General features: G+C 45.9%; 1 protein-coding gene across 2 annotated transcripts in view; it reads left to right on the top strand.

Annotated features, from left to right (window-relative positions):
• ZNF638 (zinc finger protein 638) overlaps positions 1-15,047 on the top strand; it is a 985,826-nt gene that overhangs the window by 26,802 nt on the left and 943,977 nt on the right. The window contains exon 2 of one of the 2 annotated variants that reach the window (XM_078674497.1): positions 13,209-14,889. The exons of the other annotated variant lie outside the window; for it this stretch is intronic. Within the exon in view, the coding sequence (XP_078530623.1) occupies positions 13,501-14,889 (1,389 nt within the window). The 5' untranslated portion in view covers positions 13,209-13,500. The remainder of the gene's footprint in view (positions 1-13,208; positions 14,890-15,047) is intronic. 2 annotated transcript variants of the gene reach the window in all.

Raw genomic sequence — 15,047 nt, 5'->3', positions numbered from 1 at the left:
AATTGTCAAATCACACTCCGCCTTGCCCCACAAACCGCTAATATTAGAGGGGGCACTAACTCGGTGTAACAACCTAGCAGAATTTTTTTCTTCAAAAAATTCATAAGGTCTACATGTCCTTTCCAGCCTGTCAGAATGACCCCACTGCTTTTGATATTGGAGAACCTCAATCAGAATCCCAGTTCTCACTAGGGCAATTCCCTCCCCTGGATTCTGACTCATTAGACCTGATCATGCCCAGGGTATCCTCGGGATCTCCCTCTGATCCTGCCCCCCCCCCCCGTCCCTTACTTTAGTCAACAATTCCATTTCCGCCCTGTAATTCTTTATTTTTATTTTTATTTTATTTTTTTTTTAAAACCTTTATTGTGCACGAACAAAGAACAAATACGGGCCTACAACCTTCAGGCCGGCCACAAAAAGTTTTGGAGCACAAATGCGAGCAATACAGTTTCCAGGCGGCACCAGGAGACAGCGCAACAATCAAGTAAAGTTACACTGGGAAGAATCATGTCGCCAGTAACAGGAGCATTGAAGGTTAAGTTTTAAATTTTACCCCAAAATATAAAACAATTAAGAATAGGAATCAAGAAGAACCGAGTCCGTACAACAGCCGCACAACAGGAGCAGGTAACATCATCGCATGAAACCACAGTGGAAGCTAAAACTCCAGGCAGCATGGCGGTACAAAATAAAACGACAAGTCCAGTAGCCAGCAGTTACGCACCATGCACAGAGCCACCCACTCCCTACTAACCCCAATGGCGGACCCAGAACAGAAATAAGTTAAGAAAAGTGCAAAGAAATAGAGAAAAATAAGGCCCATAGAAACTAAATGCGAAAAACTAAATCCCTCCCCCCACCCTACATCATGCAGAGGCTACGGCCTACCCCCCCCCCGGCAATGTGTCTGTCGCCCACTAAAGAACCCGAAATATAGATCTAGAAAAGGAGGAAAAGAAAAAGGAATTTGTAACACCCGAGGAGGGCCACTTTCAAGACCCCCGAGCTCCCCGGCCATAAAATACTCTCCACCCTACACTTAATGATCAAATCAAAACCTTCATGAACTAAATGAAACAGGGGGAGACATCGCATGGCACGGCAGCACGCATCGAGGAAGCGTCCCATCCCGGGTCCCCACCCGCCCCTCAATTACAGTACATAGGAATAGGGCCTCCCTAACCCTGGCCAGATCTCAAGCGTCTCCCCGAACATGCATACGGAAAAGGACCCGCCCCAAATAGAACAAAGGGGTAAAATGGCCGCCTTTGACGAAGAGAAAGTTCCCAAACACAAAATGGACACCTACAATCACTCGCAATGAAAGCGATCCAGAAGAAGTCCATCCCCAGTTCCATCCGCTGTTGTATAGAACAAGAAATTGCTGTCACAGCGTACATGGCAGATACAGTCAAGAAGAGTAGCTGCAGCGCCAGCGGAGCCATGAACAAAAATAGAGAACCAGTATCTGGGAACTGTGGCAGGATAGGATACAGTGTAGCGTCGATAGGACGATCTGACGGCAGTCCGCTAGAGCCATCACTGACTGAAAGTTGCTCCATCGCACAGTCACGGGGCAACAATGTTCCTCTAGCGATGTAAGGAGGGGGTTGATCGGTGCAGCAAGGGGAGCCAGCAGGCGAAGCACTCTCCAATCTTAGAGCGACACCGTCCAGCTCATGCCATTCCGCCCTCAAGTCGGCAATCGCGGCAATAACGGAGGCACGGGTGAAAACAAGCGGGCGATCCAACGTGTCCATAATCCGAGGTGCACCACAACATTCCACACACTTCCCGATGCCAGGCAGGGTGACCCCGTCGAGAGCCGAGATGTAATCCACCATGACCACAGAGGGGGCGGCCGCCATGTTGAACGCAACAGTGGGAGCACCGATCGCGTAGGTGAATCCACAGTGGGCAACGGGAGTGCAATCTCAGGACAAAAACCGGGCTCGCCACTATCGTGCGACAGGCAACCAAGCCGCCGTCGTGCAGGATGAAGCCGGAAGAAGCACAAAGGCGAGCCCACGCAGGCAGGTCCGCGGCAACAAAGAAAGGAACGACGCGGCACCCCTCAGCGTCGCACAAAAAGGAGCAGCAGCGGAGACCCACTGTCGGTCGAATCACACAGTCCACTGGTGAGGCCGGTACAGGCGCCGTCACAGCCCACAGATTGGCAGGGGAATGGCAGTTACATCGCTCATAGGTCGACCCTCAGGAGCTCCAGCCGTCTCCAGCGGTGCGCAGCGATACGGGGACCGGTCCCAGGGTTCGGCAATGGCCGTCGGGTTAGCACGCCAATAAGACCAGCGAGCGGGCAGGTAGGGACACCGGAGAAACACCCCCGGCATCAGCGCGCTTTCTTCGTCCTTCCGCTGCCGCGTTGTAGCAGGATCAGGGACAGGATAGTGTAGCAGGGAACACAGGCTCGGGGAGCCGGGCGACTACTCGTCCGTCTCCGCCGCCATCTTGGCTCCTCCTCCCGCCCTGTAATTCTTGACCTCCTAAACTCGTCCGCCTCCTCCGGTACAGTTCCCCCTGCCTGGAAATGTGCCCTGGTTTAAGGCCCTTTTAAAGAAACAGAGCCTGGACCAATCCACCCTGACCAACTACCTCCTCAGCTCCCTCCTTCCCTGGCTGAGTAAGCTACTTGAGAAATGCATAAATACCACACTAGTAGAATATTTCGAATCTAACAATCTGCTCCATCACTCCCAAACAGGTTTTCTCCTTCAGCTAGGGTCTGAGACTGCCCTTCTGGCAGTAACGGAGGAGGCAAGGAGGATACTGGACCTGGGAGGCACATTATCCTCCTAGATCTCAGTGCCTCATTTGACACCGTTAATAATATCTTTACCTGTTGACTCAAGAATCTGGGAGTGATCGGCATGGCTTTAACTTGGCTCCAGTCCTCCTCAGTGACTGTATCTTCCAGATGCTTGAAGCAGACGCTGTGTCCAACCGGTTGCCTCTTAGCTGTGGGGTCCCCCAGAGCTCCTCCCTGATCCCCACGCTATTTAATATCTATATGAGTCCCCTGCAGGGATTGTCCATCCATTCGGCATAACTATCATCACCTATGCAGATGACACGCAGCTCGTGGTGGCATTAAACCACCCCGAGAGGTCATCTAGCACCCTAGGTCCTTGCTTAAAGCCAGTGGCCGAGTGAATGGAACTCTCATGCCTTAAGCTCAACCTAGACAAAACAGAGCTCATGCTCCTTGGCAAATCACCCCCTTTCAACCCTGCTCTCTTCTGGCCGGACTGCCTCAGCACTAAGGAGCCTTCACTCGCTCCCTATCATGGGAAGGATACAGTTCAAGCTCATGTGCTTGGCTCATAGATCCTTTCGAAAGAACAGTGCGGTCATTACCCACTCTCTCATCACCCCCCATCATCCTTCCAGAAACCTACGCTCCAGCTTCTCCTATCTCGCCACCCCAAAGAAAATACGACGAGCTAGATGGGGTGGGTGCTCTTTCTCCACTAACGCCACTAACCTCCTTCATTCCAATCTGCGGAAGGAGCCTAATCTGCTGGCGTTCGGGAAAACTCATGAAAACCTTGTCTTCCTGTTCTCCGCGCTGGGAAGCCTCAGGGTAGCCATGCGCTATACAAATTCATTAATTCATTCAATGTGATCTAGTTTAAAGAAGCAAATCTGATTTAAATCCCTTCTTGATTAAATTTCTCTGCACCCTTATAATCCTTCTTTGCGTCCATTCTGGGTTTGCTTATGTAAGTGCTAAAACATATATAAATAAACATGCATATACAGGAAGACCTAATTGCAAGATCCTCAGGATTTTCGTGAAGGATAATAGAGAATTTAAACTTACTTTTAACCCCTTCCATATTTGAACAACCAAGATTAGTGCGGAGTAGAAATCTCATTGTGGTGAAATTGTATGCGTTAGCTTTTATGGCTGTACTTTGCACAGGGCATCTGACATGATAGCTGGTTGAGGACGAGATCAATGTTTGAACCCCCTGAACCTCCCACCCTGTGATTACTGTGATGTATTCTAACGCTGCTAAATTTCCAATTTGTGTTTTTATTTATCTCTATTGGTTTGTGTTTTTATCATAACTGTTTGAAGTATGTACTTTTTATGGTCTATACGGACCGAAATAAAATTTGTTGGAATGGTTCCAGAGTTAAGGGATTACCACTGAGAATTATCTGCACGTGGATGTAGGTTTAGCTCAATCTAACTTAAGAACAGTGAGCGTTCCCATTTGGAGTTTATTATTGTTGTTCTTGAGTTTATTTGAATAGGTTTACCAGAAGTGGAGATTTGTATGGGTAAAAACAGTGGGAGGAGGAAGAAGTTATAGAATAATACAACAAAATGTGGTTAAAATAGTCATTCAAGAATATAACAATGCAGCATTAAGGTAATGGTGTTGGAGACTGAATAAATACTGAAAGAGTATGGTGACCGTCGTGATGGATTCTGTCCAAGGGTTTGGATCTCTGGGAAACATAGATCAGCATGAGTAGAGATTTGAGGTCCCGTTTGAAGCAAGGAAGATGGGTTGCAGCAATGAAGATGGGTTGCAGCAGACACACTTGGGGAGTGAGTTTCACGTATTAGGGATATTTCCTGAGAAAAAGCACATGCAGGTTGATTTCTTCTTCAGATTAGGAGGTATGATAAGAGTTGGATATTCAGTGCCAGGACTATTTCTTGAAAATGCATCTTCCATCAATGGTAAGCAAATGGAGGCTCTTGAAGGCAGGTGAGATGTGGGCAAATAGCTTATTTCCGGTAAGGAGCGTGACAGCCATATTGAAATCTGCTCTTGGGCGCGCAAGATAACATTGCTGAATTCCTGTCAGTGGTTTAGTTTCAAGAGGACTAATGATTGGACTGCTGTCTTCAGATTGTCAAGGGGAGTAAACAGTTTGATTTTCTTGATGTTTTAGCGTGTAGCGTGCTCCTTTGGCGGATTTATTGATGTGCTCCTTCATTGACACTTTTTTGTCCATGGTGATACCCAAGCACTTAAAGGAGTTGAAAAGGGAACAGGTTAATGCGTCCACTCTCTTCAGCCGTTCTTGGAGAAGTAAAGATTACTTTTTTTTAACCGGGTTGGTGGCAATTTTTTTTTTTTTTAAAGTAATTAAAACGGTTTTATAAACAAGTGACTTAGCTGTAACCAATCTTATTGCTTTCAACTGCATTCAATCTCTACTTAATTACATTATTCTTGGAAAGTGCCATTACACTTACCTGTACCAGGCTTGGCTTGTATCTCGAAATAAAATGCAACTAAATATTTTTACACAAAACAAATTGATCGGAGTTCTGTCTTTGAGTGTGCGTCATCATTTCTTGCCTGAGTGTGTACAATAATTGCTTAACACAGCCCTCTGATAAAACCTTACTGTTCGCCCGCACTACCATAAATAGAGATTAAGGTATTCTCCATTTTAGCCCTGCCTTGAGGATCCACTGTTCTTTGTGCACACTATACCTTACCTTGGTATAGTATGTACAGCGCCAACTTCATACAGTGTCACTATTTATTTTCAAAATGGTGTCGGTGTCAATAAACTGAATACTTCACAATTTCGCTAACAAATAAGCTCAGAATGAGTTATTTTGGCATCCAAAGCCAGAAGCAAACTTCCTGTTTTCATTTGGGATTGAAAGACTTCAAAGGGTTAAGGCCCCGGAGGATTTCTTTTCTTTGAGATGAAAAGTAGATTGTTGATCAAGCTTATTGCCATGTAAATGTAGTCAACAGCCAGAGTTTGAATTTAGTATTCATGAAAGTGGCTCTCAGTACCATGCATAGCATAGTATTATAGATATTCTAACAGTGAATAAAGGGATTCTTTTTTACCAGGGGGCTCAAAGCTATGTAGACCACGAGCGAAGATAGTTTTCTATGTCTACTCTAAACCAGAGTTAAAAAAACATCTGTGTGGTCTAGAATTTTATGTTGTATGTCCCAGAAATTCCTCTTACCTTGCTTTCAATATATCTGCAGGAGCCGATATATGATGGAGAAGCCTTGCATAAGATGGCCTCTCCATTGTCCCAAATGTTAAACTGGCCTCCTGTTGAACATATGTAAACTTTGGTTGATTTTATTATATTCTTTGTGGATTGGGATTACCATTAGACACTTGAGGAGGCAATGTAGAGATGAGATGTTGGTTCTTTTGCAGTTATTGTCAAGTAAGGTGTTGATATTTTTAAAGGTATTGTTGAATCGTGTCTTCTGCACAGCTTTGTGAATCTTTCTGGCTTTGTTTTCACAGATGGCTAATGTTTCCCTTGTGATCTAGACAATATAAACATGTTCAAAGGAGGGACTCCACTTTGTCTAATGTGAGCCGTCCTAGTCTGTGCGGATTACACTGGGCCCAAAAAATGCACCTCTTTCTCTGGGTGATTGCCCTCTCTATCCAGTCTGCATGTAGATTGGCAATTGTAACAATAAAATGTTAGTCTTGCATACCAGCTGCCCTACATTTTACCTGAATCCGTGTTGACTTATGGATGCCACCTGGTAAAGGCTCTACAGCTATGTTCTGTCTGGAAATGTCACATATCCTGCCTGAGCGCAAACACAAAGTGGCTGGGAGGTTTAGGAAAGTGCCCCTTTTTGCATGGTTGACCCCACCCCCCACCTCCCCTTGTCTTGACTGAGTGTGCCCTAGGTTTCTGCCAAATAGATACCCAGAGCTTATTTTCTTTCCCTAAAATGTACTGGACCAAAACCCAGTTGACAACTCGCTGGCCACATGTATGCCCCTTGTAAAAGGTACCATGGGTATCGGGCGCACTGGGGCTAGAGAAGGTCTCTAAGCACTGTAGCACTTATTGTGCCACAGTTAAAGGCCCTGTACCTTTACACACACGCTGCGTGTTTTGGTGCAGTGCAAAGTAATGAGTGGACATGGCACACATCCCTGTGTGCAATATGTAAGAAAGTGCCTTCTTTTTGCATGTTTGCCAGTTGCGGTTTTAATGAACAATGCACACAAAGGGCATCTCAGATGTGAAAAATCGACCGAACACTAGTGTCCAAGCTGGGTGGCTGCTTACCAGCTACTACCACCAGACATGTTTCTAGACCCCTGGGGTGAGATCCTGCTGCTCTCTGGAGTCTGAAACCATGCACATCCTGGGACAAAGTGCCAAGCCTCCTCCCCCAGGATGGGCAGGGTCCTTGGAGGCGAAGCTTCAAAGGCTTGCCACCTTCGTGAGCTTCCCCAGGCCTTTTACTGTTCCCAGCAACTGGCCCCCACCGGTTCTGCCTCCCACTATGGGCTGTAGAATCGACAGGAAAGCCAAGTGAGAAAGGGAGGTGTGCCCACCTTTGTCAACTCCACCCCTTACATGGGGGAGCGGAGGTGAAGCACAGCTCACAATCCTCGCCATCTTGCAAGGGGGGGCAGCCAACCAGAGTGAGGCATATACCCCCTCCCACCGGAGGGTGGCATAATAAGGGTTGTGCCCCCCCCAAAAGGAAGACACACATTGGTCACAACCTTTACATGTCTGTAATGCCTCCAAATCTAGTATTTAGGGGCACCCCTGAACCATGCCTCCTCTGACTATAACCGACAAAGAAGAAAAGAACGGCCGAAGGAGCCTTGTTGAAGCTAAGAGGAGGAGGACACCCACTGACTTGTCCCCTGCCCTACAGGCCTGCTCCAGCAAAATCCCAGTGTCATGCCGCCAGCATTATCAAGAACCCGAAGGACCTGCCCTGCCTTCCAAACTAAAGACTGTCTCCCGTGAGTACCGGATTTGCTCATCCCGCAAACCCGGAGTCTGCACCACTGTGCACCTACGGCCAGACTTTGAGTGGCCCAGCACCAGAATGAGGTATGAAATCTGGTGATCTCTGACCTGCCTCGACTCTCTCCATGATGCCTGCAGCCTCTTTCCGGAGGACCACCGCAACTGGAGCTGGTAAAATAAAACCTGACGCCTAAAGACACCGCAAGACATCCCTGCACCCAGCGGCCTTGGGTGGCCCAATCGATGTGTGTTATCTAAGCATATCACACCGAGTAGCTAAAGTAATCTGAAAAGTAATGTACAAAGTAGTCTGTAAAGTAACTGAAAAGTAATTTCGACATTTTGACTTACCTTTATTTCAATCAGACTGCATTTGAACCTGCATTCAATTGTAAAACACTGCATAAGATTATGCAAAGTATTTATTTCACTTACCTGTGCAAGGCTTGGTTCTAGAAATAAACAAGTAAACAATATTTTTATACACAACAATTTGGTCTGAGTTCAGTCTTTGAGTTTGTGACTTCATTTTCTGCCTGGGTGTGTACAACAAATGCTTAACACTACCCTCTGATAAAGCCTTACCTCTCGCCCACACTACCACAAATAGAGAGTAAGGTACTATCTCCTTTTACCTCTGCCGACCTTTGGGGTTCCACTGGACTCTATACCTCATTTTGGTATAGTTTATACAGAGCCTGCTTTCTACACCATGCCTACAATCCACTACCCTGGCATAGGTAAGCCTCCCCTATACCAGTGGTGAGGGTGCAGGTGCATGCTTCCTGTACCCCTACAGTAATGCCATAAAGAGTAAGTGGGCTGGGAGTTTATCATTATGAACTCCACAGCTCCATAATGGCTTTATTGTATACTGGGAAGTTTTATATCAAACTTCCCAGCACATTAAACCCACACTGATGCCATTGTGGGATTTAATGAAAAATGCACTCAGAGGGCATCTTGGAGATGCCCCCTAAAAACTACATAACTCTAGTGTGCTCGCCAGCTGCCACCACCAGATGTTTTTGGACCCCTGGGTGAAGAGCCTACTGCTCCTGGAGTTCTCAAACCATGCACATCCTGGGACGTGGAGCCTACCCTCCTCCCCCAGGACGGGGGAAGGTCCACAAAGGGGAAGCTAGCCGCCTTTGTGAGCTACCCCATCCATTTGTTGCTCCCAGCAAGTGGCCTTTACTGGTTCTGACACCCACTTTGGGTGGGGGAATTAGCAGGAAAATCATAATGAAGAAGGGAGGTGAGCCCAGCTTTGCCAACCCCTCCCCTCGGGGGGGGGGGGAGGGGGGATTCGAGGTGAAGCACAACTCGGTCCCCGCCATCTTGAAGCTTGGGGGGGGTGGGGTAGCTAACCAGAGGGTGGCTTATGCCCCCCTACCACTGTAGGTTTGCATAATCTGGGGTTGTACCCACCCCAAACAAGGTACCTATTGGCCCTGACCTTTACCTTCCTGTAAAGCCACCAAATTTAGTATTTGGGGCAATCCTGAACCATGCCTCCTCAGACAAGATACAGGACCGAAGAGCTGTGCTGAAGGAAGAGGACACCAACTGACTTGGTCCGGGCCCTGCTGGCCTGTCCCGTTCTCAAATTGCTCCTGCGAAATCCCAGTGTGTCCTGCAGGCAGCAACCTCCCAGAACATAGAGGACCTGCCCTGACCAACCAGACTGTCTCCCATAAGCACCAGATTTGGTCAGAAACCTACTCTTGCCAAATCCACTGCACCTGAAGCCCACGGCCTGAGTTAGTGGCCTAACACAACAAGGAGGTCCCCACCCCCCTCCCGGGAGCCTGACCTGGGATATGGTGATCCCTGACCTACCTCAAGTCTCCAGCAGATGCCTACAGCCACTTTCTGGAGTATTCCACCTCCCTGACCGGAGCCGGTAAGGAGAATCTGACCCTAAGACACCCCTGCACCAGACGCCCCACTGCCTTGGGTGGCTCAACCTACTGTCCTGGCATCCCAACTTAATTCTCCAGCTGGTGGTCGTCTCCAAAAGCTCTTAGTCTCTGAGCCTCCAGTGTTTGTTGCAATCAGAGAAACCCCATTGAAAACGGCATCCTATGTCAAGACGGTACCCTGCATCCGGCCGTCACTGTGCCCCCTTTGTCCCGATCCTAACACCAGGAGCTTTGCTCCCACAACCTTGTGGCCTCCTTGTGAGCAGCGACCGAGCGGAGGCCCCCTATTCCCCATTGAATAACAATGGGCTTTAGCACTCTCCACCCGGCCGCCCTAGTGCCGCTGAGGGCTCTGGTAGTGCAACCATGACCCTGTGGAAAGCTTCCTGAACAAAGTACTTACCTTCAAACCGATAACCTAATTTCTTCCCATAGAATTGCATTGGTTGCTTTTCTGTAAAAAAGTTCCAAGTGGAGCTCGAAGCTGAGTGTAAAAGCATACAAGTTTACTGTTGACTTACCTTTAAACAAACTAATTGCATTCAATTGCATTTCACCTGTATACAATTGAATTATTCTTGCAAAGTATGATTTCACTTACCTGCACCAGGCCTGGCTTGGTTCTATAACGAAAATACAACTTGATAATTTTATAAAAACAAATTTGTCTGAGTTGTCTTTCAATGTGTGACATTTTGTTGCCTGTGTGTACAATAAATGCTTATTACTACCCTCTGATAAAGCCTCTGCTTGCCTTTTGGGATCCACTGGACTCTGACCACTATACTTCGGTATAGTATATACAGAGCCAGCTTCCTAAATGAGACCCTGAGCTGCATGGCTTGTGGTGACCAATTTTAGATTATGCCAATGCAGATTTGGCAGAGAGCCCCCTTTAGTGCTCATTACACCCATACAGAATTTGAAAATGGTAAATCCGTGATTGGCTAAGCCTGACAGTTACTGAAAGCTTCAGCCAGTGTTTAGTTCAGTTTTGACCTCTTAGCCGCCCACCAATATAGGAGACGAGAATATGCAAAAGATTAGTTGGTCCTCTTATCCAAATGTGCCCCAAATCTGGGAAAGGTTCCTTGGAGCTGTGGAAGGGTGGTCACCAGCTTGCTGAAGAGCTTTATTACCACTACTAAGAGGAATGTTCTGCTTCGTAGCCTTCTAAATCTAAACTCCTCGAAGAACCTGTTTTGGAAAAAGAATAACTCTATAGGCGCTCCGGAGACTAGTGGTTCCCACCCAGCTCGCCTGAGGAATTCACTTTGTAGCAGAAGACCATGGTCTAGGAGGTCACCTTCAGCCAACAAGATTGAGGAGACTGGTGTGTCCTGACACTCCCTCTGAATAGATTAAGATGGTATTGGGCCTTTTATGCATGAACGCTAGCCGCTTCAAGCTAATATTTTTTCTCCATGTGCTGAACATTTTACTTGCTCTGAATAAAGTATCTTTTTGTTTTTAGTTAATCTTTTCGTTTCACGGATATTACCAGTTTGCTGTGTAAACTGTGAGTAAACCATGCCACCTTGTGCCATTTACTGAAAGGTTGTGGTGCAACAGTTTTGGCCCCAGGTCACCAGCTGTAAACGACCTACACAGCAAATCCACAATAGCTGTATCTGTCCTGGGACACAAACAAAAGCCCAGGCAGTTATCTTAGAAAATGTCAGCACAGATACTAAACAAATCCTTGAAACAAAATGGAGAGAAGCGGGCTGCTCATCGCTTTCACTTGTGATGTATGAACTAATTGAGACTGGCCTGTGGTGTCTATCGATGTGCGAATATGGTGATTATAGTAAGTCCTGTCAAGGTCTGAAGGCATGGAACTGCAGATAATTTGATTATAGAACAGCCGTACAGCTGGGCACATACCACTCACAAGATTTTGCTATGGAAGCTCATTCTGGTCACCCTCTGTGCTCCACCTACGCTGCTTATTTCACCCTGTCAGACCACTAGTTTCTTGAAAGACTTAAAAAATAAGAAATAAAAAGGTCCTTTCACCAGCATTAAGACTGATATTGTCAGTATAGGAATGGTTAAAGGCCAGTGCAGCACATTAAGAAAGGCAGCTGGATTTGTCAAATCGGGCTCTACATAGGAGGCTAAGATCAGATCTATTGGAACACAAGAATGTTCATTTTCTTACATGCTTGGAGTTGTGTATTAGACCTTGAGGTAAGTTGTGACCAGACTTCTTGTTGAGTCTTCGAGGACTAGGAATTGGGAATGCGCAACAGTGCGTGCACATCTAAATGAAAGTGTGGGTGGGAATGTTCAGCCAGAAAACAAAGATGCACTTTCCACTCAGAACAGGCATTCTCCCACTCGCTGTTTCTACCGTCTTCTTACTGGTATGCCAAAGCCCACATCCATTCAAATCAGGTGGCAAACATGCTCAACATATGCTTTGACAAGAGGTAGCCTCCATGCAGAGACTACAGACCCACAACTTAAAGCTGCATTAATGTTGTTGACTCTCTTCACCTCTGGTTGAGACACTGGACTGCTTCAAACTGGCCATAACTTTCCAAATCTAGGTACATTAGCAAGGTATCCACCTTGCGAGGCTAGGTAGATGTTTATGATGTCTGATACAATCCCACCTTCTTTCCCATCTGCCCTTGAATGTGGCTCTACATGCTTACCAAGGATATGAGCAGAGCTGAGCTCCTCTTTTAGTACTGCATCTTTAGGTTTTTCCTCCAACAATTTCGTTTATCTTTTCTTTGCAACAATCATGAGAGCCCCTTTTCAGAAAATAACTTCATCACTAAAAATTGTACTGTTCTGAAAAGCGGAACCCAAAAGACTAGTATACTCTGCCTAGTTTAAAATAGCTGCAGAGATCAATATTGCAATGCCTAGATTTACAAATATGTACACAGTTATTACTGGGTCATTCGTTAATTCCAGGTACTCGAGGACCGTGACTGAATCTATATAACCTATGTTGCTTCAAAAACTAGGATGTAATTTTTTGGTGAAACATTAGCTTCTCCTGTTGTCAGTAGTGAACTTCCACTACCACTTTGTTCACAATTGTTTTTTCTATCATTGCTTCTCTGTACTTGGAAATCATAATTTATAGTCAAGGTCCAACATCAGTGTGCAATGATATCTGCTTTCTAAATTTTCTTTATTAGCAATCTGTTTTTGCTACATCTTTGAGGTATCGGAGCCATACTTGTATAGCTTGAGCTGCTCGGTTTTGCTAATCTCCGTTTTTTGTTTGTAAGTAAAACTTTTGATTACTAGTCATGAAGACTGGTTTTGGAGCCTGCTCAGCAGTGATCATGGAACTCTATCAAAAAGCATAAGCTTTGATATAGAATCACCTTCGTCTGCAAATGGATGTTGTACTTTGCGATCTTTTAATAAACCTTTTGACAATAACATTACATGAGTCTTCAAAATGTGTTGCTGACTGGCTGTGAAACGCTGCAATGACAAGTCACGAATATATATTGATCTAATGTTTGTGTTTTCACTTTCAGCTTTGTGATATTCTTGGAAAAGTGTGCACCACTTGTGAATTCCTTGAACTTTGGCATTGCAAGTCCACTTCTATTGGGCCTGCCTCCTTTACAGCTTGCTCTGATTAAGACTCAATTTGCTCTTCATCAATTGACTTTGATCGCCTCCAACAATTCATCACCATCCTATACTTTTCTTGACCAGGCTGTACTGAAAGTTAAACCTGCTCATCCTGTGTTCAATTCTACAGGAGTGTTTCCTGGTCACGGAGAAAAAGAAGCAAACCAGTGTGGCTTGAACATACCTGCAAATATGAAGGGGTTCGGCATGAACCAGCCCAACATGAACCAATTTGCTATGAATCAGTCTCTAATAAACTCTGGTCCTTTCATGGGAAATCCTTCGGGAGGAATGAACATTCAAGGAATGTCTCCAAGAATGGATAGTCGAGGCATGATTGGTCAGCCTCCTCCAGGATATTTACCAAGATTTGCAGGTCCTCCCCACAATATGGGACAACCAAATCTCCACCCTCCAGGTCCTCCATTGATTCCACACGGTGACCAGCAAGGGGATTCAAGGCTGTCAAGTGAAAAAATGAGCTTGCGGGAAGCTGTACATCAGCTGACAATGGAAACAAAAAGTATTCCAAATAAATGGCCTGCTGACGTTGGATCTTCTGGAAATTCTTCTGCAGTCCTAGGGAGGAACCCAATGCCGTCCTCACCAGTCATAGATGAAAGGCGAAATGCGCAAAGCCGGTATAACACTGAGAGTGCTACAAGTATTCTAGCAAGCTTTGGGTTATCGAATGAAGATCTAGAGGAGCTCAGCCGATACCCAGATAATCAGTTGACCCCAGATAACATGCCAGTAATTTTGAGAGAAATAAGATTACGCAAGATGAACAGGCAGGGACCCAGTGTATCAGCTCAAAGTAGAGGTGTAGGTGAGTCTGTGCAAAGTAAAGTGTTTGATTATGGGCATTCAAGCAAAGTTGGGTTCAGTGAGGAACCAGTGCAAACACGAGTATTCAACGACCCAATAGACCAACGTAGAAAAGATTATCGGGATATGTACACACAAGGCATGGATTCCCACCATTCAGATAATACTGAAGAAAGGTTTCACACTGAAAAATCATTGGGTCATGTGGGTTTCCCAAAAGAAGCTATAAATAAGCATATTTTCCCAATTACTCCCCCAAACAAAATGGGCACTCCAAGTGGCCAGAATTCACTTGCTGGTCCTCAGCCGGGTTTACCAATTGAAGTCCTTAACAGGAAGTTGCTCAGGAATAAAAATCAGCCAACACCTGATAATACATCAGATTTACAGATGGGAACGCAGCAGATGCCAAACATGCCCAGTTTCCAGATGACCAACCAACCTCCTAATTATTCAGTTGGAGGCCCCCCATCTGGCTATCCGCTGGGCAACAATTCTAAGCGAAAGCCGGGAGAGAGTCCAATGAATTTGCCTTTTCATGCTGATATGTCTATGCGACCACCAACTCTGCCACCTCCTCCTGGGCCGGCAAACTATGGGAAAGGGAATTGGTCCCCAAGGTCACCACAGCCTGATCCAACGAAGACCAAACAACTTCCAACTCCTTCGATGATGAACGATTACTATGCTGCATCTCCAAGAATATTTCCTCATATGTGTTCTCTGTGTAACATAGAATGTAAACATATAAAGGTGAGTTCTTTAAAGAAGCAATACGTTTTCTCTTAATATCTCCAAACTACTAGTGTCCTTTGCATTTTCAGTTGGTGTTGGGTTTGCATTGGACTACTTACAGTTATTAGTGGGGCAGAGATTGATCATTGTTGAAGTGAATGTTTCGCCTTTGCTAA

The sequence above is a fragment of the Lissotriton helveticus genome, chromosome 2_1 (assembly GCF_964261635.1).
Source record: "Lissotriton helveticus chromosome 2_1, aLisHel1.1, whole genome shotgun sequence".
NCBI lineage: Eukaryota > Metazoa > Chordata > Amphibia > Caudata > Salamandridae > Lissotriton > Lissotriton helveticus.
Note: the sequence above shows the minus strand (reverse complement) of the source record. Positions and strands in the feature narration are given on the sequence as shown.